At 34.9% G+C, this 26136-nt stretch overlaps 1 protein-coding gene across 1 annotated transcript; it reads left to right on the top strand.

Annotated features, from left to right (window-relative positions):
• Positions 1 to 17513: 17513 nt before the first annotated feature.
• LOC146914776 (uncharacterized) lies at positions 17514 to 18512 on the top strand. Its single transcript, XM_085721135.1, has 2 exons — positions 17514 to 17959; positions 18005 to 18512. The coding sequence occupies exons 1-2, from the start codon at positions 17514 to 17516 to the stop codon at positions 18510 to 18512; spliced, it is 954 nt and encodes a 317-aa protein (XP_085577261.1).
• Positions 18513 to 26136: the final 7624 nt, after the last annotated feature.

Here is a 26136-nt window from a genome sequence, read left to right as displayed (position 1 = left end):
AGAAAAGTTGTCTTCTGAAGATCTTCATCATGTTGTCAAATATCTCTCCGCTAAACTTTACGCTAGAGATGTTTATTTAAAAAAGTAGATAGATAGAAAATAGAGATCTTGATCATGTTGTCAAATATCTATCCACTGAACTTTACGGTAAAGATGTTCATTTAAGAACATAGATAGATAGATAGATAATATAGATCTTAATCATGCTGTCAAATATACCAAGATATATAGCTTTCAAGTCAGGATCAGATTATATAATCTGAACCAGTTCAACACGAGTTTTTGTGTGGTCCACATTGCACCGACAATTTATGTGGTCCACGATGCACAAAAATCTCTATAAATAAGTGTGCTACGTTCATTTGTGGTAAAACACAAGAAAAAATTCTCAAAAATCTTCTGAACGATATGAACACCAAGAGGTTGCTATAAGATAGATTGTGTTGTCTTGGCAATGTAAATATGTTAGTTGGCAAGGCAATAGGATATAACTCAAAACAATCCTCTTGAAACACCTTATCTTTCATCATTATGTTGTAAATATGATTCGAAAGAGGTTATTATAAACTTGATCCAGTTGACCTGCTGATCAAAATATGTTAGTTGGCAGGTCAGCTACAAAAGTTTCGAGACTTCTGTTATTGTGTTGTTTTAAGCTGTTTAATTATTTTTCTACCTTTTTTTAATTTTTTCCTATGTCATTCGCCGTGAATCCTACTAAAAATCAAACTTAAACACAATCTGGTGCTGCTCGGATTGTATAATCTGAAAATATTACTAGGGATTCAGATTGTTAAATCTGAAACCTCCAGATTAGGTGGACTCTGGCGTTGAAATATGAAAAATGTTTCTTTTGACTGTAGTTATGATCTAATTCTAGTTTATGGCTATAAATAGCATTGCATGCTTCAACAATTTCTTTCATACTTCACTTCCCATATTTTCTTACTCTTTCTTAAACATTTTTTAGTTTTTTAGCAGTGTTTATATGTCATGGTCCCTCCTGACCGTTCATAGAATCCTTGCAATTGCATTGCATTTTTTGCGCGGATTATACAACGATCAGTAGAGACCTTTGACATCAAATACAACACAGAAAATGTAGTTAGTGTAATTTCGGATTTTAGAATCCGGACAAATGGTATTTTTGGAAATTTTATGGGGCGTGAGAGAATAGCATAGGGTGGGAAAAGTAAATCTCTACTTTTTTATATTTGAGATGGTGATCCATTGGATTTTTAAGATAAGTGGATGAATTGGGCCCATCCATATTTTTAAGGGTATTACTTTTCCCACCCTACAGATTCTCGCGCGCCCTGCTTTTTTTTCAAAAAAAGCAGGGCGCATCCTTATTTTTGGAAATTTTATGGGGCGTGAGAGAATAGCATAGGGTGGGAAAAGTAAATCTCTACTTTTTTATATTTGAGATGGTGATCCATTGGATTTTTAAGATAAGTGGATGAATTGGGCCCATCGATATTTTTAAGGGTATTACTTTTCCCACCCTACAGATTCTCGCGCGCCCTGCTTTTTTTTCAAAAATGCCCTTGTGCAGTCTGGATTTTAAAATCTGGATTTATGTTTACTATTTCGGATTTTATAATCCGGACAATTCTTATGTATAATTAGCCATCAGACTCTCTCACATTTCAGCAGTTTTGAGTTTTGCTTTTAAAAACAACAAAAAAACTAATTAAAAAAATGCTAAAAGCATGTCAAATAAAATCATAAAAATATAAAAATATCACCAAAAAATTCTAAAAATCAAATAAAACTAGTGCAAATTTTTTCGGATTTTTCTCAGAATATGAAAAATTTAAAAAAATGAAAAATGGGTCGAAACGACTAAGAACATGTAACAATGACTCAAAACAGAAGGATGAGAGTTAGAAAGATTAATATTGTCCCTAAAATGACTATACATGTTACAATTATGTTTAAAATATATGCTGATACAGTTCGGATTATATAATCCGAACTGTTTTTCCCTTGAAAAAGCGTGTTTATGGGGTGTTCGTATTATGCATCTAATCCGGAAAAATCATGTAGCGTGCCCTATTTTTTGAAGTTTCTGGATTACAAAATCCGGGAAAATCCGAATTTGTGAAAAACTCAAATTTTCATCCTATAACAAAGGAAAAACTGAATGCGGATTTTAAAATCCGGATTGCATAGGGGCATTTTTGGAAAATTTACAGGGCGCGCCAGAATTCTGCAGGGTGGGAAAAGTAATACCCTATTTTTAAATAGATGGATTGAATCCTATTCATTAAAAAAATTATTTGGTGGATGGATTGGATGGATATGAATTTGATGGATCATATTATCATCCATAACATTGAGGGGGTTTTGCCTTTGTTTACTTGTAGTGCCCCTACCGAAGTGTTGTTTTTGTTCGCTGTTTGTGCTCATCTTTCATTGTTCATGAGGATTGTAGTCTAATCTAATTTGATTTTAACAAAAAAAATAAATAAATACACGCATTTCCCTTACACAAGTTGCACTCTACCACTAAGCCAACATGCATTTGTGACATATTAACCCACCAAATAAATATATCAAAAGTTCTTCTTCAAAAAATAAAATATATGGAAAAATTATTTTAGGGGTCATTTATCATATTTATTTGTAACAGTGAGCCTTAATTTATATTTTGTCTCATTCAAATCTTTTTTTTAAATGTTTGCAAGTTAATCTTTTTTTTTTTATTTTCATTAAAAACAACATTAATGAGGTTAGCCACATATATTAGGGTTGATATTTTTAGGTTTTGGTTTGAATTTTTTGTGTTTGATGAAAAATATGATGATGGTTAAGATGATAAACATATGAAGAAGAAGATGAATATTTATAATATTGTATAAAATTATTTAAAATTATTAATAAAAAAATTAAAAAAGGGTTAACTTGTACACATTTTACCATATAAAGTATTTGAACGGAATAATGGACTCAAGTGTTACAAATAAATAAGTTAAAGGACCCTTGGAGTAATCTTGCCTAAATATATATTGTCAGAGTTATTTATTTATGTTGTTATTTTTTCTTTTGTTCTTTAATTTGCACATTAAATAGTATTAGTTCTCATATCAATTCAATTAAATTCAAAACAGTTTTAGCATGAATCAAACTAATTTCATACAAGGTCATAATATATGTAAGGTCTAGGGTTCAAACTCCGTCCATACAAAAAAAAAAAACAAATGTCGTACAAGGTCATTCTTGAAAACTTTATCACCGCACCAAAGAAGCACATTTTTTTTTTTGGAAGGAAGCACGTGTGTTATTAAATAGTCTGAATTTGCTTGAGTTGAAGCTTGGCTTATTCGACTTATCCTTTGATTTCTCCTTCTGAAGATCAGGGCAATCAACAATGAAATGTCCAGGCTTCTAATAGTTGAAGCATCCCTTCTGATCCTCTTTCTTGGAGCCTCTATAACCACCTCTCTTGCTCAGGAACTTCATGTTCTTCTTAGCCAGATATTGAAGCTTACTAGAAAGCATAGCCATCTTCTCAGAAGGATCTTCATCAGAATCTCCATCAGGTGATTCTTCTTCAGATTCAATGACTTTGAGAGCTTTAGATCGCTTTCCCTTAGATGGAAAAGCAATATATTTATTCTTCTTTGAAGACTCATGCTCATTCAGACTCATTTCATGAACTTTGAGAGAGATGACAAGATCTTCAACACTTAAAGTGTTTAAATCTTTAGCTTCCTCAATATCAGTAACCGTAGGTCTCTATCTAGCAGGCAAACTTCTCAGTATCTTGCTCACATGATCAGAAGCAACATAACTTTTCTTCAGTATTTGTAATCCAGAGACTGGGGTCTAAATGTTGAGTACATTTCCTCAATACTTTCATCATCCTTCATCTTGAACAACTCATACTGAGCAGAAATATGTTTCTTTCTATCAACAACAGCTCGTTCTTCATCAAGGACCAAATCATCAACTCCTTCTTCAAGAATATCCCATAGTTCTTCATCTAAACCCATGATGTAACTATACATGTTGGTTTTCCACCAAGAGAATTCGTTAGGATCTGCATTAAACTTTGGAGCTTTGCCAGAGTCAGGCTTCTTAACACCATAATCATATGGAACAGCATTGTTGTTCTGACCAGAACAAGAGCTTTCACCAGACATGTTTTTGTCAGATCTTTTCCTGTTACACTGTTAAGTGTTAAGACAATAGACCAAGGCTCTAGATACCAATTGAAGGTGAGAAAAACACAAGAAGGGGGGTTGAATTGTGTTAGCTTTTTCTTCGTTTTCTCCTAAATTGAAATCACTGTTCAGAACCTGATAGAGTTCAGCTTCTGAAGTGATGTTCAGAATCTAAATGCAGCGGATAAAAACAGAGAGAAAGAGAAAAGAAAGACACAAAACAATTATACAGGTTCCTTCCACAAACCAGAAGTAGTCCTGTCCCCCTTGCACTTCGAAAGAAATTTAACTAAAATCAAATATTTGATTACAACTACTCACTGCTAAAACTAGCAAGAGACTTCAAACAACTCAAGCACAACTGCAAGAGATTTCCTATGCTCAAGAACAAAATCAAGAGACTTCCTATGCTCAAGCACAACTGCAAGAGACTTCTATTCAAACAGAATTACAAAGAAAATTGTTTGAGGTTGAACACTTGATATACAATCAATGGTGTTTACAATACAAATCAGATACAGACTCTTAAGACTCTAGAATTTCTAAGATATGAAAGTTGTTAAGAAATTCTAAGTGAACTTTGATGTGAAAACAATTTCAGCAGAGTTTTGGCACTTGTAAAATTGTTGTGAGTCACTTGGAAATCTTCAAGTCTTCACTCCTTTATATAGAGCTGTGAAAGAGACGTTGATGATTTCCAGCACATCAAAAAGAGTCGTTTGAAGCTGATCAAATCACCAATGATCTGTTGCCTGATATGGTTATTGTCCTATGAAGGAACAATTTTAATCCATTCCAAGTATAAAGGAATACCAGTGTAGTCACAACTGTTGTTCTTATACTATTGCAGACACAAAACAGAGTAATGGAGGTAGTGGTTGTACAATTGTACTATTGTTATTTTCCAACGTTCTCCAAAGAATAAGCATCCAATGCCTTCCAAAATCCTCTGATTTACTCGTTGCATCAGGCTTCTATTCTTCTGCAATGATAGGCATGATTAGAATAGCTCTTTGACACAAACTGAAGCTTCTAGTTATCCAGCTTCTGATGATCTTTAGCTCCTGATGACGTCAGGTTCTGGTGACCAGCTTCTGAGGAGAGTGCTTCTGATGACGTCAGCTTCTTCAGGACCTCTTGTCTTCAGAACCTCTTTTTTCAGAACCTCTTTCTTGAAACACAAGCTTCCTTTTGTAGTTTCCATTGCTCTCATTTGTTCTTCAGGACCTATGCTTGAATTAAAGATACTAAAATTTTTGTCTATGGTCCTACAGACTTGAACAAATATTAGCGTATCCAATTGACAATTTTTATTACCTTGTCATCATCGAAACTCAAAGGGTAATGTTAAACATATTTTGTTCCACAAGAAAGGCTGGTATTTATAGTGAGAGTTTCTATTTAGGTTTGAGCTAAAAACATTGGTTTTACCCACAAGAAAGCATAAAATTACGCCTGCGCCCCTTGCATTTCAAATGCCCGGGGAGCATGAGCAAAGCTCTAGGCACATGAGTGTGTGTACCCAAAGCCATGCTCTAGGCGCACGGTAATGTATTCTAGAGGCATGGCAAGAATTTTCCATGCTCTAGGCGCATGGTAAGCCTTCTTGGGCCAAGTTTCTCCGATTTTCCATCGTTTTAAGTTTTCGTCTTCAAATAATTTGCCTCAGAACTTGGGAACAGAATTCCTCCCATTGTAAAGTCTCAAGAGGCCTCCTAAATCTTCATTCTTGGTCTTTCCAAAGTCTGCACAAATTTTTGGATGTTCATGATTTTCCAATTTGCATTATTTCTTCATGAATTACTTAAAAACCCCCTAAAATTGCTATGTTTTGGGAAAACTATAATTACAGACTCAAATATAGAAAACATCACAAAAGTCTCGAAATCATAGGCAATCGTTCTAATAGTCCTCCTATTTGCTGCTAAAACCTACTGAAAAACATGCTTATAATAACGTAAGATGACCTATCATCAACCACAAACTCACCATTTCCACTAATACCCTCCACAACCAATTACCTAGTAAAGATAAATTAAAACCTCCATTATCACTTTCTAAACATAAAGTGTCCCATTTTATCACAACCCCCCCCCCCCCCCCCCCCCTCCAAAAAAAAATAGTACTAAAATTATAGTTAAGAGGAAAAACGATACCTGAGGGAGCCTTCAAGAAGAAACGAAAATAAACCTGTATGGAGGATGGTACATTGGTCTCCAAAATCTTTTCTTTAAGATGCTAAGCTTGCCTACCACCAGGGATAATTAAACCATAGCGCATGAGAGAAGTACGCTTCGAGGTACCAAGCCAACACCACCAGGCTAACCCAAGTGGGTTAGGTCTCCAAAAGCTTAACAAATTATATGAAATTTGTTCATGAGCATATCTACAGCGTTCCTTCACTTGCTACCACATATATGGATTTTATTTCATTTTTAGTTATTGAGTATTTTCTGTCAAAATTAATTTAAGGAAGTGATAGATTAGTCTTTTTATTTTCATATATGATAAGCCAATCTTACAAATACTGGTTATTAATTCATATAATTAAGTTCCCGTACATCGCACAGGTCCAAGTACTAGTTTAAATTAAATATAGTAGACTATATCTTACATAAAAGTGCTATTTTATTTTAAAGAAAAATATAGAGAGAACAGAGAGATATACTAGTGTTTCTAAAGAAAAATATAGAGAAAAGATGAATGATATGATCCAGTTACACATTTATAGTAGTTTTCTTAGGAAAAGTATTAAATAAATTTATATAATAAAATTTAAAATATATTGCAATCTCTATATGGTCGCCCAAAAAAGGATTCAACAAAATCTAAACCATCAAGTACGTTGTCTAAATGGCCAGCCTAGAAAAAACTACAATCTTTATATTGCTATGTTTATCTATTTATAAAGTATACTTGAGTCATTCTTAAACTTGAGTTATGCATGTGTCACCTATAAAAAAACTTTATCTATGGTCTAAATTTGAGTTATTCTTAACCGTGGATTATGTTTATGTATCCCTTTTAAATACATGCATTTAAAGAGGGAAGAACCTTCAACAGAGGTGATATCTTATTTTTTTGAGCTAAAAACATATGTTTCTGCTTGAGAAGGCTTTGATTCATGTCCCCCTTCTTATTATTTTATTATAATTCACTATTCGACTGAATTTCTATTTAGTTTTGCATTTAAATTTTTATTATTAATTTTTTCTTAAAAGAAAATTGAATTTTTTTCCCAACAAACATTATTTATTTTCAAAAAAATATTTGTATTTACAAAAGGTTGAAAATTTGAGTTGGAGCAAAAGTTGGACCTCAGTAGAGCCCATCAATAAAACAAAAAAAGTGGGTATGAGACCCAACATAGATTCACTCAAACGAAGACAAAAAAATTTGGGGCTTTATAAGTGGCCTAACAAAGTGGGCTTTTCAATTTGAGGTTTTTTTGACATATATAAACCTAACACAAACCCTTCATCCGATAAAACCCTTATAAATGTTGAGTTGCGCTTACCTTGACAATTGCAAAGAGCTTGCGGCACATCTGAAACTTTATCTCCCTCTGCATCTCTGTTATCTTGTATTTACAGAGAATTGGTAATCTGCTATTTCATTATCTATATATTTATCACTATTAGATATTTAAGATATATTCGCACACGCACAAATACAAATTTTTGTTGAGTGACACACATATATACTTGAATGACTGAATTTATCATGATGATATTTTCGGGAGGGTGCATCAATTGCAGCTTTATATATATTGAAATTTAATTCATTTATATGATTCTTTCATTGATTAGTTATATCTTTTCTTTTATCTGATTAAATTTTCTATTGTTTTGCCTCTATTAGATCTACAAGTTGTGCAACATATTTCGATTCAAAGGCTATCATTTATTTTCTCCGACGACTGTGATTTCTTTAATTAAATATGAGAACAACAACAAAGAAAGATTAATTGTTCTGCTGTTCTTTTTAATAAAGGTAAAAATAATGTATTTTTTATTTGTGTGTGTGTGTCCTCTTTCACATTTACTAGTATTATTCATTTTGATTTGATATTTTAAATTGAGAAATATTGTCTATTTTTTCTATGAATTTGTGGGATTTATGTGCCTGATTATAATGTTTTATATATTTCTTCCAAATGACCCATAATGTTTATTATGTACATAACTTACCTTTTAACTTTTTAGTGAAAGGAACGGTTTATGATGATATGTTAAAGGGGTGTGCAAAACCGAATCAATTCCGTAGAAAAACCGCAAACCAAAGCAACCAAAACCGAAACCACAAAACACCGCATTTAGCTTGGTTGTATTCGGATCAGTTTTTTACTCAACCGGGTGATCTGGTTCAGTTTACGGTATTTATTTTACCAACCGAAACCAAATCATGCGGTTTTTATTCTATGCCCCAAGTTGATTTGGTAAATTGAAATAATTTTTTGTGTTTTTTGATATTTGAAGGTTTAGTCTGTGTTTTTCTTGATTTTTGATTTTTATTCCCAAATGCAATTTGAAGATATTTAGAGGCTTAACTTGACGTTGCACAACTTTTATTTTTAAATTTAAAGTTCAACCTGATGCTATAGAATTTGTATTTCTTTGTGAATATTTGTGTGTATAATGAGATCACACACCTTGTATTTATAATGGCTTTACAATAAATACATTGAATGCTTATTTGGTTGGACTAGCCTAGGATTTGAATACTCTAGGAGAAATAACACTCAATCTAGGAAGTTGTACAATTAAAGGAACATCTAAAGATTCTTAATTTTAACACCCTTCCTCAAGCTGGAGCACACATTATATATGCACCAAGCTTGTTACAACAAATCAAAAGTCACCATAGAGTGATCATCAACGAGAAAAGAAGGCACCATTAATAATCATTTGTGCGAATATAGTCATAGAGTCACCACTGGATTAATCATCGATGCGAAGAAACTGAACCACTAATATGATCCATATGTGGGAAAGTCACCATCGGATTGATCTTCGATGGGAAGAAAAAAGGAACCACTAGTATGAAGCATATGTGGGGAAGGAGTTACCACCAGAACATGACAGAGGAGGAGTTTCGAAGATCGGCACTGAAAGATGGTGGGTAGAGACGGTTGCACGTGCTCTAACACGCGAATCTAGAGGCGGCGTGTAGGATCCAAGCATGAAGAATGTGGTGGTGCAGGAAGGCGCATGTGGTGGCTATTGACAGTGATTAAAGAACTGTCGTCCCGCTGGAGAATTCAGAGGCGGTTGGTGACGGTGCTTAGTGTTGGGTCGCACTAGAAAAGTGGCAGTTGGTTATTGCACAGCGGGAAAGGGTATGAAGGTCACTAGAAGGGATGAGCACATTGATAAACACCAACTGAAAGATATACAACAACCGCATGAACAAGACAATTCTAATGAGCAGTGCTACTGGCAACAAATGGTGCCGCCGGCAGCAATGAAGCACAAAGTAAAGGTCACAAAATTAGAACCTTCTCTGATACCATATAAAATTTGTATTTCTATGTGAATGTTTGTGTGTATAACGAGATCACACACCTTGTATTTATAATGGCTTTACAATAAATACATTGAATGCCTATTTAGTAAGCACTAGCTTGGGAAGTTGAATACACTAGGGAAAATAACACTCAATCCAAGAAGTTGTACAATTAAAGGAATATCTAAAGATTCTTAATTTTAACACCCTTTCTCAAGCTGGAGCACACATGATATATGCACCAAGCTTGTTACAACAAATCAAAAGTCACCATCAAGTGATCATCAACGGGAAAAGAATGCACCATTAATAATCATTTGTGGGAACATAGTCACAGAGTCACCACTGGATTAATCATCGATGGGAAGAAATTGCACCACTAATATGATCCATATGTGGGAAAGTCACCATCGGATTGATCGTCTATGGGAAGAAAAAAGGAACCACTAGTATGAACCATATGTGGGGAAGGATTTACCACCAAAACGTAACAGAGGAGGAGTTCCGACGGTGGCACTGAATGATGGTGGCTAGAGACGACTGCACAAGCTCTCACAAGCAAATCTATAGGCGGCGTGTGGGGTCCAAGCACGGAGAATGTGGTGGTGCATGAAGGTGCATGTGGTGGCTATTGACAGTGATTAAAGAACTGTCTTCCTCGTTGGAGAATCCAGAGGCGGTTGGTGACGGTGCTTAGTGTTGGGTTGCAACATAAAAGTGACAGCTGGTTATTGCACACTGGGAAAGGGTGTGAAAGTCACTGGAAGAGATGAGCACAATGATAAACACCAACTGAAAAATATACAGTAGTCATAGGAACAAAACACTTCTAATGAGTGATGCTGCCGGCAACAAATGGCGCCGCCGGCAACAATGAAGCACAAAGTAAAGGTCACAAAATTAGAACCTGCTCTGATACCATATAGAATTTGTATTTCTGTGTGAATATTTGTGTGTATAATGTGTCACACACCTTGTATTTATAATGGCTTTACAATAAATACATTGAATGCTTATTTAGTAAGCACTAGTCTAGGAAGTTGAATACTCTAGGAGAAATAACACTCAATCTAGGAAGTTGTACAATTAAAGGAATATCTAAAGGTGCACGAACTTATTGTGTGCTTTCTTTTTTGCATGCTAACCATTATTGTGTTTTGAATTTGGATATGGCGAAAGGGCAAAAGAGATAAACATTTTGAATAATTGGATGTGCCCAAAGTGTAGAGGCATGTGCAACTGTAGTGTTTGCAAGAAAGTTGTGGTTTTGAACATGGTTTATGATTTTGGGTTGGTGTTTTCCTTTTATTACATTTTGCGAGTTTGATCTTAATGAAGATTGATCATGTAGGAATCTAAATAGTCCGCCGTCTACTAGGGCACTTGTTCGGATAGCCAAGGCATCTAGTTTTACATGTGTGTCAGAAATGCTTAGCAAGAAGGCACCTAAAAATTTGGAACTTATCAAGAGTAATAATAACGATGATGGGCCTTTAAAGGAAGATGCTTTGGGATAGCGAGAAAGGTGGTTTTCTCTTCCCATTTTTATGTAGTTGTCTCAATTATTTTCATTTATTAGATATTTAAGAAGGCTATTGTTTGTCAATGCAATTTCAATTAATGATGGCAAGAGCAAAACTTTGTTGATTATCATTGTATTTAAAATATTTGAATTTCATATGCCTTATTATCCTACAGGAGGTTTTAGTAGAAAAGAATTATTGCACGACTCATTGTATGGTAAAGGGTACCGACGATTAAGCTGACAAAGATTTCTTTTATGATCCTAGTCCTTTGTCTTAAAATCATAAAATAAATTGGGATGACACTATTGTTATTGGTGATAATGATAATGATAGCTTGAATTCCCATGTGGACATAGACCAACTTCAAAAACTTGATAATAATGCTATAAGGCCAGAGAGAAATAATTAAGGAAGAAATTTTTTTTCCCTCTGGACCAAACATTGAAAATGTATTGGACATTGAGTTCCAACGAGAAGATGTTGCGAATACAATGCAGTTTGTAGACTTTTCCATACATTGATTTGTGGTATGGTTAGCCTTTAGTCAACTTCATTACTTCTCCAAACCTTTTAATAGATGAAGATGCAACGGTTGCAGATTTCATTCTTGACTCACATTGGAACTTGCCTCAAGATTTTCAAAGTTTTTGTCCACATGAATTACCGTGTGCTATAAGTAACTCTCCTACATCAAGCCAGAAATGATGAACTGGTTTGGAAACATACCAACATTGGCTCTCTGAGCTTGAAGGATGCCTACAAATTTAAGTTTCATCAACTGCAAGAGGTTAGCTAGGGCAAGATCTTGTGGTTCATTCATGTTCCTCCTTCAAAATATCTGTTTGTTGGGAGGTTAATGCATGACAAAGTCCCTTTTTATGACAAGCTAAAGCAGAGAGGCTGCAATATTCCCCCAAAATGCTACATTAATGAACATTTTCTATGTCATTTGGCAATCCAGAAATGCAGCCAGGCTTAACTACAAGATCACACAATGGAAATCAACAATCACCTCCATATTGTTGGGGTTTCTTTGTTTGCAAGCAAGTCAAAATTGGCTGCTAGTTCCTCAATGTTAGAGTTTTCTTTCTTAAAAGCTTTTAATTGTAAAATTAACCCTCCTAAGCATAGCAGAATCAGGGAGGTCATTTGTCATCCCCCAATCCTCAATTGGATCAAATGTAACTGTGATGGAGCCTCTAATGGAAATCTTGGATTATCATCTTGTGGGGAAGTTTTCAGAAACTGTCCAGCTTTATTCTTAGGATGATTTGATGAAGGATTAGGAATTGATAATTTTTTATTGGTTGAACTATGTGGTGTAATAAGAGCTATAGAGATTACAGAACAAAGTAGGTACGCTAGACTATATTTCGAGTATCAAATTTGTGATAACTCATCTATAGAGAAGGAAATGTTTGCGCCGACAAACTAGCAAATATAGGTCTGACTTTGAATCTCTTGTTAATTATGACACTTTGCATGAAATGGTCTTGGCTTGGTCCCATATCTCTCTTTTGTATCAATTTTCTTTTAATACATGGTGGTGAGTTAGCTTCTTGTTCACTTATTTAAAAAACAAAGTATACATAAAAGTTGTTAAGTCTCCTAACTAACTTTTTGCAACAAAAAATATGTTATAAATTTCCTAATTTTATGCATAAGTTTTTCTTAAATATAACCATATTTTATCTTATATATAAAAATTGTCAAGTCTCTAAAACAAGATTTGAAGACAAAATGGGGTTAATAATGTACTTAAAAAGGGCTAATATTATAATTTTATATTTTTTTAACCAAATACACCTTAAGCTGTTAAGTCTCTTAAACATTTTTTGGACCAAAAACAAGGTTAATATTGTTCCTGATGAGGCAAAAGCATACGTAAGGGTTGATAGCTCAAGTACACTAGGTGGAAATATTAATAGTTCTAATGATATTCAAGCTCTATCTTAATTAATACCATTAATTCTTCATGATTGTCGAACGATGATTTAAATCTAAAGATTGGTGTTCCAATAATGTCGTTGAGTTGGCAGTTGAGATAGAGTTAAGGGTCCAATACGAATATTTGATTTCTTAGGGGACCAAAAATGAAACTCATAAATTATTCAGTGGACCAACTGTACAATTTAGTCAACAACTTTTGTAACAAAAAACAAGGTTAGAATTGTAATTTTATTTTTATTCTAACTAATTGAAACTAAATTTATTATTTTTTTGATTGAACTTGAATTCCCTATATTTTGCCACTATCTTATATTATATGTAAAAATGTTGTTAAGTCTCTTAAACAACTTTTGGAGCCAAAAAACAAAGTTAATGTTGTAATTTGATATCTACTTTAAACAATTGAACCTTAATTTGATATCTACCTTTATATCTATTTCAAACATTGAAATAGATATATAACAATATTATTGAACAACCGTACCCATGAACACCCCAGTCTATAACAATATCATGGAATCAACAAGCAAATAATTTAAATATTTCATTTCAACAATATATCTGTTTTAAAAATGAGAAGTCAAAGTTATTTATGGTTTTGATTCTTTGTCTTTTGGAAGAAATAATTCATGCTCAATGGCTACTCTCATTTTATATATATTTTTGAAAAAGATAAGAAAATATATTAAAAACCAACATAATACCCTCTAGCACAAGGTGTACCAAAGAAACTTAATAATCCAAAAAGTTTACATTGCACAACAACGATGCACATACAACAAAAGAACATAAAAAATTAAGAAATTGCCTTAAGCACAACAAAGGATTCAACCTCCAAGTGAGATAATCAAAATCAAACAAGACAATATATGATATTAATCACCAAAAAGTCTGAATTTTAACCTTCTTGGTTAAAAATTGAATAAGAATAGCCTTATGATTGAAAATCTTACCATTCATCTCTTCCAAAAGATGTAAGGCACAAAAATCCAAATAATGTTAAAAGCTAGGCTAGAATCATTGGAAAACCTCCCTAGCCCATCAAACTGGAGGAGATGATCTAAAAGATTACCGTTATGAACCGTGTAAAAACCCAACCAGCTAGAAATTTGACTCCAAAGTCGACCATAGAAGTTGCATTAAAAAAAATAAGTGGTCTCGATCTTCCAAACAATCAAAATTTTGAATATCATTATTAGCCAAAATATGGCACCTAAAGAAATTATCTTTTGCTGAAATTGGATTCAAAACAAACGACAAACAAAAATGTCAACTTTGAGCGATTCCACTGTAATCCACAACACATGTTTATAACCCACATTAACAAAGAAAGATGATTTGTTCTAGTGCTCTTTTTAATAAAAGTAAAAATAATGTGTTTTTTTTCTGTGTGTCCTCTTTCACATTTACTATTATTATTCATTTTGATTTATAATATTTTAATTTGAGAAATATTGTCTATTTTTTCTATGAATTTGTGGGATTTATGTGGCTGATTATAATGTTTTATATATTTCTTCCAAATGATCGATAATGTTGAAAGCAACGATTTATTATGATATGTTAAATTACGAGCGGTTTCTTTGTTTTGTTTGATCAGTTGATTCTTTGTTATTGTCTTGTATTATTTAATCATATATATGAGTGAACTCTTTTTTTATAATTTCTACTACTTAGCAAACTTGTCCTCTTAATTAAATTATAAGAAAACAAAAACAAATTGATAAATTGGCATTTGCGTCGTTCCATATAAAATTGAATTAATTGCCATTTGCCAACTAAAGATCACCACCTTGTAGGTTACCTCTACAAATGTAGTATGGCTTTGCTCTATTTCTCTATTATCTATTTATAAGGTAGATTGACACAAGTGGTAGATTATTGTGCCTATTTTAATAAGTGAGCCCTACTTATGGATAATAAATAGAGAAATATAAATGGAGAGGTTCTTAACTCTATAAATGGAGCAAAGCTAAACTCCTACGAATGTCTTTCTGATGTTGGGATCATCACCCCCATCCTAAGAGAGTAACCAGAAGGAGGGCCCGAGCAATAGGGTTTTGCTAACTCCCTTCAAAACCTAAAGACATTAACTTTGCTAACTTTACAACACAGAACAAAACCTAGCAAACTTAAACCTTTTCCCAAACTTAATTGAAGCTTTTGGAAGGAATGAAAACATCGTGAACCCTACTAAATTACAAAGCCCTACTTCATTGGTTTCTGTTGGAAACTTTGTGAAAAAAAAGACACATACTCCTCTTTCTCCGCTCAGACAAACTCCGATAACACCCTCTTGTGGTTCTATCATCCTTCTGATAGTGTGTTATATGTTTTTCTTGAATAGTATTTGGTGAGTAAACCACAAAATTAGTCTGTGACTTTGTGAAACACTCTTAAATAGGTCTATGATTTTATGAACACTTCAAAAAGATTATTGATTATGTCAAATTCACTACAAGAAAATATAGGATATGCTACCAAAATTGCACTACGGATTGTGTTCCTAGTAAAACTCAATTAAAAATACTTTTATTTAACCGGGATAACTCTCATTAATAAAAAAAACTCCTATTAATTCAGATACACCTTGGCGTTTGTTATTTTTTACTTTTTTTTTACTATTTTAATAATAAAAAAACTGGCTCACATAAATAAAATAAAATCTCTTCTCTATAATCACAATCTTCATCACGATCGATTTCTCAGAATCGATCAAATTTAAAACGCAATCTTCATCATAATCATCTCCATTTCGCCATCTCCAATCTCCAATCTCACCATTTCACCATCTCCGATCAATCTCCGATTTATCACCATCTCCGATCCATCATCATCAAATCTCGGATTCAACATCGCATGCACCATCGCCGATTCATTCCTGGTTCACCGAATCCTTGATTCAGCACTGAATCTCTGGTTCTCACTTTTCCACGAGCTCACATCAAAAGTGTTCTCCGTTTCGCAACCGCCGCCGCATTTTCTTTGATCTGTCATTGATTTGAGGTATCTAAAACTTTGCTTAACTCGTATTTTATGATTATTTAACTCAATTTGTTGTTCTGAATATTGCAATATTATATGTCAGTGATTGATTATGAATAACGAGATTATGATTGTGGATGAGTTGAAGCTTTTTCCTAGATTTGATTTTCAGTTGCAATTGCTATGTTTGATTTGATTTTGCAATTTAACATGTGTGTGAATACGGATTTAGGCATTCAAAATGATAATAAGTAATAAGTTATAACAAACTGATGTCAAAATGTTTGTAGATAAGCTGTAAGTTATTTTCAAAAGCTATCTCAGAGAGCTTATGTAAATAAGCTAAAAAACAACACATGGACACCTCATAAGTTGATTCTTTAAGTCTTACAAATGGTCTCATAAGTGCTTATTTCTGTAAATAAGTTCACGTAAGTCAATCTAAACAGGCTATTAATTTGTGAAATAAGCTTGAAATAAGTGCTTATTTCCACATTAATTAGTTTTGTGCTTAATAGATGAAATAATTATGTAATTCTAGTTTTGCTTTATGTTTTTGTCTCTGATTTGTGGTCTTAAGTTTTGAATCCATTCACTTCACATAGATTTGAAGTTCTGACGGTTTGTGTCTAAATTATATTTTACAATGTTTTGTGTTGAGAAGTAGTGGCGAATATAGCATGTCGACATGTCGGTGTTTAAATGTTTAAAAAGTGGACATAAGATCAGTGTAATGTTTGTGGATCTTTCATATGTTGTTCATATTAGACATTTGTGTAAGGCTTTGAATTGGTGGAGAACGTGTTAGGAGTGGTTCTCTTACAAATTCTAATTTTCTGTTTCTTGGATGATGAATTAAGTTTGATGACATAACTTATTATGCAGGTTAGTCATAGAAGTTAAGTGGGAATCTAACTAGTTAGACTACAACCTAAATGAAATAATAGTGTAATTCAACTTAGTAAAAGTATAGACATAGGACATCCCTATATTTACATTGACATTGCCATTACTTTAATGCTAACCTTAGGTGGAGCACTATGCACCCCTGTTACAATATGAAACCCTGTTACTTTATTCATGTTGGAGTATAAGTTTTACATTAAAATATCATTTAATGAAGCTATGAATATTTATTAATTGTATGCAAGTATGTAAGGTGATACATAATTCTTGTTCGAATGTTCTGAAATTTTGTGTGTAATATTAACATGATAACTAGGTTTGACTAATGGTTTGATTGGTTCTGAACTTCTTGTTCGAATGTTCTGATTCACTATAAGAAAAAACAAGATTTTAATATGATATGTTATGATAATAAGGTATAGTTCTGTTTTACTAGATTCCCTTGATAGTCATGAGACCCAATTGAAGTTGGATGAAACATAGAACAAATCCTACTGATCAAATAACTGAAGAATTCAAAAATAGAGTTGACGAATTCATCAAGATTTCTAAAAGAGATCCAAAAGTTGCTGATGTCTTAGGTCGCATTTTTCGCCCATGCTCTAAATGTAAGAATTCTAATAGGGATAAAACATTCTTGGTAGCGAAACATTTGTTTAAAGATGGATTTATGGAAGGTTATACAAATTGGATTCTTCATGGTGAAGATCAATGGGGGGAAAGTAGCTTAGCATCAACTTCCCATCATGAAGAGACAGAGACTAGGAATCCCTATGTAGATATGGTTATAGATGCCATGGATGATGATCTTTCTGAAGATTTGGAGGAGGATCCCAATCCATCAGCTTCAAAGATTTATTCTTTGCTAAGAGATGCTAACGAACCACTATGGAATGGATGTCTTAAGCACTTAAAATTGTAAGCTGTAACTCAACTTTTGAATTTAAAGTCTGAGTTCAACAGGAGTGAGCGTTGTTATGATCGAATGGTTGTCATAATTAAGAGCATGCTTCCTGAGTCAGAAAAGTTGGCTGAAAATTTTTATAGATCAAAGAAAATGGTTGCCGAGTTGGTATTAAGATACGAGAAAATAGACTCCTGCCCTAATCATTGCATGTTATATGATAGAGAAAACAAGGATCCAATTGTTTGCTCTGCTTGCTTAGTATGTGGGCACCCACGGTTCAAACCAAAGGTTGGATGTTCAGCAAAAGGAAAAAATGTGCCTTTCTCCATGTTGCGATATTTTCCCATTATTCCTAGAGTCCAACGCCTATATATGTCTAAAAGTACTGCACAGTATATGCGCTGGCATGCAGATGGAGTGCGTAATGATAAATCAATAATCACTCATCCTGCTGATGTCGAGGCTTGGAAACACTTTGATGCCATATATCCGAATTTTGCACTAGAGCCTCGTAATGTCAGGCTTGGCCTTTGTACAGATGGTTTTAGTCCGTTTGGTTTTTAAGCTACTCCACACTTGTGTTGGACTGTCTTTGTCACACCATATAATCTTCCACCAAGTATGTGTATGAGAAGAGAGTATATTTTCCTTAGCCTTCTGATCCCGGGACCAAAGTCACCAGGTAAAAGTTTAGATGTATATCTTAGACCTCTTATTGATGAGCTAAAGATATTGTGGGAAGATGGGGCAAACACTTTTGATGCTTGGAAAAGGCAGAATTTTACCATGAGGGCAACATTAATGTGGACAATAAGTGACTTTCCAGCTTATGGAATGCTAAGTGGGTGGAGTACTCATGGAAAACTTGCTTGTCCGTATTGTATGAAGCGCACTAAGTCATTTAGACTAACTCATGGTCTGAAATGTAGCTGGTTTGGTTGCCATCGCCAATATCTACCACTTGAACATTCATTTCGTCGTGATCGAAACGCTTTTACGAAGTCAACAGTGGATAAGTCTATTCCACCACATCGACTAAGTGGGGTTGAGGTCATGAATAGAGTGAATAAACTTCAGGAGTTCGTTTTTGGGTTGTCTTCACATAATCCGAAGCAACCTGGCCTTGGTAAAGATCACAATTGGGTGAAGAAGAGCATCTTTTGGGAACTGCCCTATTGGTCTAATAATCTAATACTGTGTAATATCCCGCCTGCTAGTATCAGATTATTACCCGTCAATCGTGCCAGAGGAAATAATTCATGGAAAGTGGTTATAGTCAATATTTTATAACACGTCAACATAACACGGGAAAAGTATCGGAGTCGTTTTAAACACGCTTGAGGCAAGGGCATAATTGTAATTTCACGGTAAAGAGATATTTATATGTTTTGGGTGAAAAATATCTTATCTTCTCACGCCCTTATCCTCTCTTCTCACCACCAAGTCTTCTAAATTCTTTTCTTCTCATGTCAAGTCTTAAGAATATGTTTTCTCATGATCCTTCAATTCAAGAGAAGTTTGATTCATGTTTGATTTCCTCTACCCCTCCTCTCAAGAAGTGAATCGAAAGTCTAGGGTTTGGATTTTAACATGAAGTTAGGGCTTTTGGTTGTGGATTTGGAGCTTATACTAGTCATATTTCATGGAGTTGGAGAGTGAAGCAAGAAAACAACCTTGAAGTTGAATTTGTTTTGAAGTCAAGAGTTGGGGTTGGGCTCTTGGTATGAGGGAAGAGGATTCAAGCTAGGTTTATTTCAAGATCAAGAATCATGGTGCTAGGGTTGCAAGAAAGAGCAATAAGATGGATTGGTCTAAGTCAAGGAAGCATGTGTTCAAAACTAGGGTTTTGGCTTAAGTGGGTTTGGAACTTGGGGATGCTTCAAAACTTGATTAGGTGAGTTCCTTAGTTAGTTTCCCACCCTTTGGGATTGTGTATTTATCTTGCAAAGATAATATGTATTTTTAAGGTTTTAAAGCATAAGTTGTGTACACTTGTTCAATGACTGTTTTTACAGGTTTCTAATGATCCTAAGGGTCACATAGCACTTGGAGATGCTTGGTTTGAGGTTTCTAAGTCATAAATATCAATGTTTAGGTTGCAGGACTATCACAGCTCGCCACGGCGAGCAAATGGCTCGCGAGGCGAGCTAGAGGGCCGAACAGGGGGGTCCTGCTCGCCCCCAACTCGCCATGGCTAGTAAGAGCTCGCCTCCCTAGTGATTCTACTCGCCTAGGCGAGCAACACAGTGGGGAAACCCATTGTTTTGTTCGCCTCAAGTCGTTTCGGCGTTTCGCGAGCGGTTTTCTTGTGCAGTCTTTCTAAGAGAAATAAACCCCTCAAACCAAGATCCTAAATGTTCAAGTTTTAAAAGGAGATTTTCTTATAAATGAAACAAGTATTTTGGCAAGTGTGGTAAAGCATGGTAAACGAGAGTATGATGTTTGAATCGGGTAGCAAGATAAATTTTAAAGAAAGGGAAGAACTAGAGCCTCGGTATAGTTATCGAGAAATAGAATAGTTAGTAAAGAATTATAATGCTAAACATTAGTGATATGCTTGTTAAGACGCGAGGTGATATAGATTATTATCTTCGCATAGAAGTTAAGTGCCATACGAGTATGGCAAGACGTGAATCGATTTTATATCCATTCACGAAGTAAGTTGAGCAAGCATATAGTTACCTCTAGTGGATCGTCTAGGGATCCAAGGTAAAGAGTTAGCATGCTTAAGTTAATTTTCATGCATAAGACAAAGACTTTTAAGAAAGAAAGAGTGTCATGTCTCTTGTTATCCAAATTGGATTCAAGGGGTTCCCCAAGGGGAATGGTTAAGCCGCAAGGGAGCCGCATTTCACTAAGTTAAGGTGTCGTGTCTTTTGTATACCTTCCAAGGTTGGGTACAAAAGGTTCTCCAAGGGGGAATGGGGTAAGCCGTAAGGGACCCGCACGTTCACTAAGGGAGTCCGGTGCGCTCTTGCTAAGCACTTCACCGGTAGTAAGGGATTATCTTCCGGGGTTACTCCACTCGGGACTAATCCATAAAATGAATTCAAGATAATTGTTTGTTACACGCTAACATAATCAATGAAGCTAACTATGCATTTCTACTATACATGTTTATGTTATGTCATAGAGCCTTGGCGTAGATCGTCAAGAACAAGTAGAGACTTGGCGTAGTTCGTCAAGAAGTAGTAAGATAGCAAGAATCACTTAGGTGATAAGAGATGATATGATGTAGATACAACATATTAAGCAAGTAGAAACAATTAAAGAAAGATATGCCGACGACGATCTTAGGTTACCCCTAATCGTCCGGTTTAGAATCGTGTCATGATAGAGATGTAAGAGAGCCTTGATGCTTAGAGTGTACTCTTGGCAATGCGGTTTTAGTTCCCCCTTCACCGCCATGACACGTATAGCAGAGAAGCCTATGACAAGTTAAGAATATTAAGACGGCCCTAGCAAGCACCGTTGTCTAAGAAAGCAAGTCCCCACACACGTATAATCAACCGACAGGTTGTATTGTAGACACGTGGTGATCGTAGGTTTCCCCCGTGGTTGCCTATAGCCTAGGTTTAGGTGGAACTCACTGAGACATTATGTCTCATCCCAATCCTTATTTGTTTCAGATATCAGGAAGGTTTAGCAAGCTAGTAGCCGGATGGATGTTTCAGCAAGTGTTCGTTCGTACCAGCTGCAGCACGGCATGGATGTTCAAGGATGCATATGACATGTTTTAGGAAATTTGAGTTGTAATCTATTGTACGAATGCATTTGTAACTTATAATATTCATTCGAAGTTTTTATGTTGTAAATTTTTAATGCACTCCAGTACTAAACTAATACACATGCTAGACTTTCTAGATACGTCTAGTATGGGTGTTACATTTGGTATCAGAGCAGGTCGATCCAGACCGTGCCTTGGGTCATTAAGTTACAACAAAAGTAGTGGGACCATTGGGTTCTGGGTAAATGTTCTAGTTGTTGTTGTTAGTTGAGCCTGATCAAGTCAATTTAGCATTCGACGATTAGAATGGATGCCTGAGAGCTGAATAGGACCCTGGAGGAACGAAGTATGTGATGAAGATGCACCGAAAAGTGTGAACTCAGAAGTAAGAACTCAGAATGAGTATTAGTAAGAAGTTGATCGTGCCAGTAGGTGGCCGGTGAACAAAGTAAGAAGTATGAATCCTCCGGGAATGTAAGACAATGTTGAGAAGGGTCGTTCCGAAAGTGTTGGGTAAGTTGTTAATGAAACTTCGTATACCGTAGGTAAGAGTTTGGAAATGTCTAAATATGATCTGAAGTTTCAGTAAGATTTGTTGTTGGAACAGCTTATTTTATAAGAAGTATTTGTATTCCAGAACGTCAGCGCAAGGCTTTAAGATAAGGAGAAGTCGACGTATGTTGACGGAGTTAGTAAGCTCTCAAGAAGTGGTTATGTGATAAAATTAAAATTCTGTATGCTCGGAGTGGAGAAGGTTCTAGTGTTCGGAAGATTGTGTTAAGCAACACGAAGAGAGGGAAGCTACTCGTAGCGGAAGAAGCTAAGAATTTAAGCGAGAATTTTATGTCATCAGGACTGATGCATTAATTTCCAACGTACCGAACATTGTATCGAATTAGGTTGATGCTTGCCATGCATAGATGATAAAGTATTTTATGAAGGTAGGAGTGACTGATGTGCACTGGATTACTTGAGGAATGATAATAGTAAGTAAAATATTTTTCCAGGGAATTGAACTGAAGAAACTCGCCAATAGCAAACCTGGAATGAGATTTCCTAGTTCATGAAAACCGTTAATTCATCTCCAGAGTTTCGTTGACTATTAGAGGGTTGTTTTCATAATATTTTTCATGCAACGAAAACCTTTTTATGACATCAAGTAACAAATGCACATCACATTCTAAGGTTTCCATAGGAAAAGGCATGGGCAACCATTAACGAAGTCGGTTCAGTTTAAGGTAACTTGGGAAGTTAATGTATCAAGAGTTAAGGATGAGTTTAGCCTAAGAGTTTAAAGGTTCCGGCATGTGGAATGGACATCACGGATGAGAAAGCTTGAAGCAAGATGTTAAGTAGTGTGAAATCACAAGGTTCACGTTTTGTGGGACTAAGAGCATTCCACGAATATATGTTTTGTTTAATCGACTTGCTAAAGCTAGTTACGATGTTAAAATGTAAAGTTTATATGATTTTAGAAAGATATTTGCATATGGGTGATTGAAGTTGACATTTCGAAATTTAAAAATAAAATGTTGTAGGTACCGATTTATTATGACTCGCGTAGAGTGGGCTAAACTCACTAGAACCAAGATTCGACGACACACATGTGTTATCAACTCGTTCTGTGATTTTAGAGTAACAAATGGGGTCTAGGTTCAGTATATTTATATAGTGAGGAATCGTCAACGTCCATGACCCATGTGCTAGTTTATAAAATTTTCGTTAGAAGAAGGACTAACGAGCAAGCATAAGAATGATTAAGCAAAATATAGTATGCGAGAATACTAAGATACAATGATAGTTATTTAAGGAAGGTATGTCAAAGTGTAAGATGAGTCTACTAAGGGAATTTGAGGTTCGTACGGAACAAGTTTAAGTATGATATGTATATATATCAGAAGGTGAATCCAACTGGTAAGAACGTGAAGTCTATTTCCGAGTAAACCATTATGAGTATACGATAAGTTGATCTTGAGATTAATTTTGCAAACAAAGGGTAGAGCAAGGGTGCAGAGTTGATGGCAACATAGAAAGTTTTGAGAAGAGTTCAAGAAGTTAGTAATGTAATGATAGAAGAAGGGCGAATTACATTCGTCTCAACAGATTAGAGTATTGGTTGAAGCCAACCGGTGGGATCAGAGTAGCGCGACGGAAGTTACTCAGCAAAATTGTTGACAATAACTATAGAATTTAGTAGTAAGAACCTTCGCGAAGAATGTTCAAGTTGGTAATACAGTGTTAGTAAAGAAAGTACTACGAGACGAGCGAGAGGAACTTTCATCATGATAAGTAAGTATTGATGCTTATACCGTTAGTGATGAATAAGGTAAAAGTTTAAAGGATGTATCTTCACTTAAGCAAGACAAAGAAGACTAGAGTTACCACAGATGAAATAGTCGGATTGCCTAATCGAATGTGTAGAAGAGCATATGCTAAAATATTGGGATAAGGTTCATGAGATTTATACGATGAAGTACATACCCTCCTATATCAAACTTGTTAAATGATAACGATACTTGTTAGAATAGTGTCAAGCTATGAGTGTAACTTTCTTAAAGTCAAGATTGATATCAAGGAACTTGGGAACGAAATTGTTTTAAAAATATGATTTTAAACATTGATGAAACTGATGAGTTGCGTCGTGAGTGAGCAAGTTCACTTAAGACGTAAGGACTTTAGAACCAACTTGATATAGACAAGTTTGGGGCGAGTTGTAAAACCTTTTTAATAAAAATTTAGAGATTCGTCCTGTGGTTCTGAGGTACCATTACAAACTCGGTTTCAAAAATGAGATTTTCTTTATTGAAGTAAATGTTCGTTCCAAGAACCTATGTACCAAAGTTTAGAAATTTTAAAAGTGAAGTGCTTGAATGGGTATCGTTATTAACTAACAAGAAGCGGTACTTAAAGGAATGAGAATGCAAGGAGATTGAGAAGGGATAAAAAGGTTTCTTAAAAAAAATTGAAGAGTTAAGAGATGTGTGGAACCATCAAGATGAGTAACACAAGTAAGAAGAATAAGTCGCAAATTGCGATAAGAGAGATTATGTATGCATGATAGAATGTATGCATGATAAGATGTTTAAATGCAAGTAAGCACTGCAGGGAAAACCTGGATTCCGTTAGGACCCCAGTATAAAGGCAAATCCTGAGTGTTTAGTTCTCGAAAGGTTAATTACGTGAATGGTTATGATAAACAAATGAGATTTGGAATTGAGGCAACTAGTCCGCATGTAGCTAATGTGTGTCAAACACAATATTCTGAGTTAGTTCTATGATTTTGAGGAAGATATTAAGATTGAGGAGATTATATTCGTTTATGCGGAAAAAAAAAAAAGAGGATGAGTTATATGCTTCTAACCCTTTGGGAGTGAGTACGAACAGACTTTGTTTAACTAAAAACCGAAGAAGACGAGTTTAATCTCAGAGTTTGGTATATGGTTTCTAAATTTCGAGGACAAAATTTATTTAAGGGGGGTAGAATGTAATATCCCGCCTGCTAGTATCGGAATATTACCCGTCAATCGTGCCAGAGGAAATAATTCATGGAAAGTGGTTATAGTCAATATTTTATGACACGTCAACATAACACGGGAAAAGTATCGGAGTCGTTTTAAACACGCTTGAGGCAAGGGCATAATTGTAATTTCACGGTAAAGAGATATTTATATGTTTTGGGTGAAAAATATCTTATTTTCCCTTATCCTTTCTCTCTCATGATGGAAAAGAAATTTCTCTCTTTCTCTCCTCGCTTCTCACGTCCTTATCCTCTCTTCTCACCACCAAGTCTTCTAAATTCTTTTCTTCTCATGTCAAGTCTTAAGAATATGTTTTCTCATGATCCTTCAATTCAAGAGAAGTTTGATTCATGTTTGATTTCCTCTACCCCTCCTCTCAAGAAGTGAATCAAAAGTCTAGGGTTTGGATTTTAACATGAAGTTAGGGCTTTTGGTTGTGGATTTGGAGCTTATACTAGTCATATTTCATGGAGTTGGAGAGTGAAGCAAGAAAACAACCTTGAAGTTGAATTTGTTTTGAAGTCAAGAGTTGGGGTTGGGCTCTTGGTATGAGGGAAGAGGATTCAATCTAGGTTTATTTCATGATCAAGAATCATGGTGCTAGGGTTGCAAGAAAGAGCAATAAGATGGATTGGTCTAAGTCAAGGAAGCATGTGTTCAAAACTAGGGTTTTGGCTTAAGTGGGTTTGGAACTTGGGGATGCTTCAAAACTTGATTAGGTGAGTTCCTTAGTTAGTTTCCCACCCTTTGGGATTGTGTATTTATCTTGCAAAGATAATATGTATTTTTAAGGTTTTAAAGCATAAGTTAGTTAACCCTTTTCTTACCATGCTTGCCATACTTGTGTACACTTGTTCAATGACTGTTTTTACAGGTTTCTAATGATCCTAAGTGTCACATAGCACTTGGAGATGCTTGGTTTGAGGTTTTTAAGTCAAAAATA

Source organism: Medicago sativa, chromosome 6, assembly GCF_051527215.1.
Source record: "Medicago sativa cultivar Bolivia chromosome 6, Bolivia_mono, whole genome shotgun sequence".
Classification (NCBI taxonomy): Eukaryota; Viridiplantae; Streptophyta; class Magnoliopsida; order Fabales; family Fabaceae; genus Medicago; species Medicago sativa.
Note: the sequence above shows the minus strand (reverse complement) of the source record. Positions and strands in the feature narration are given on the sequence as shown.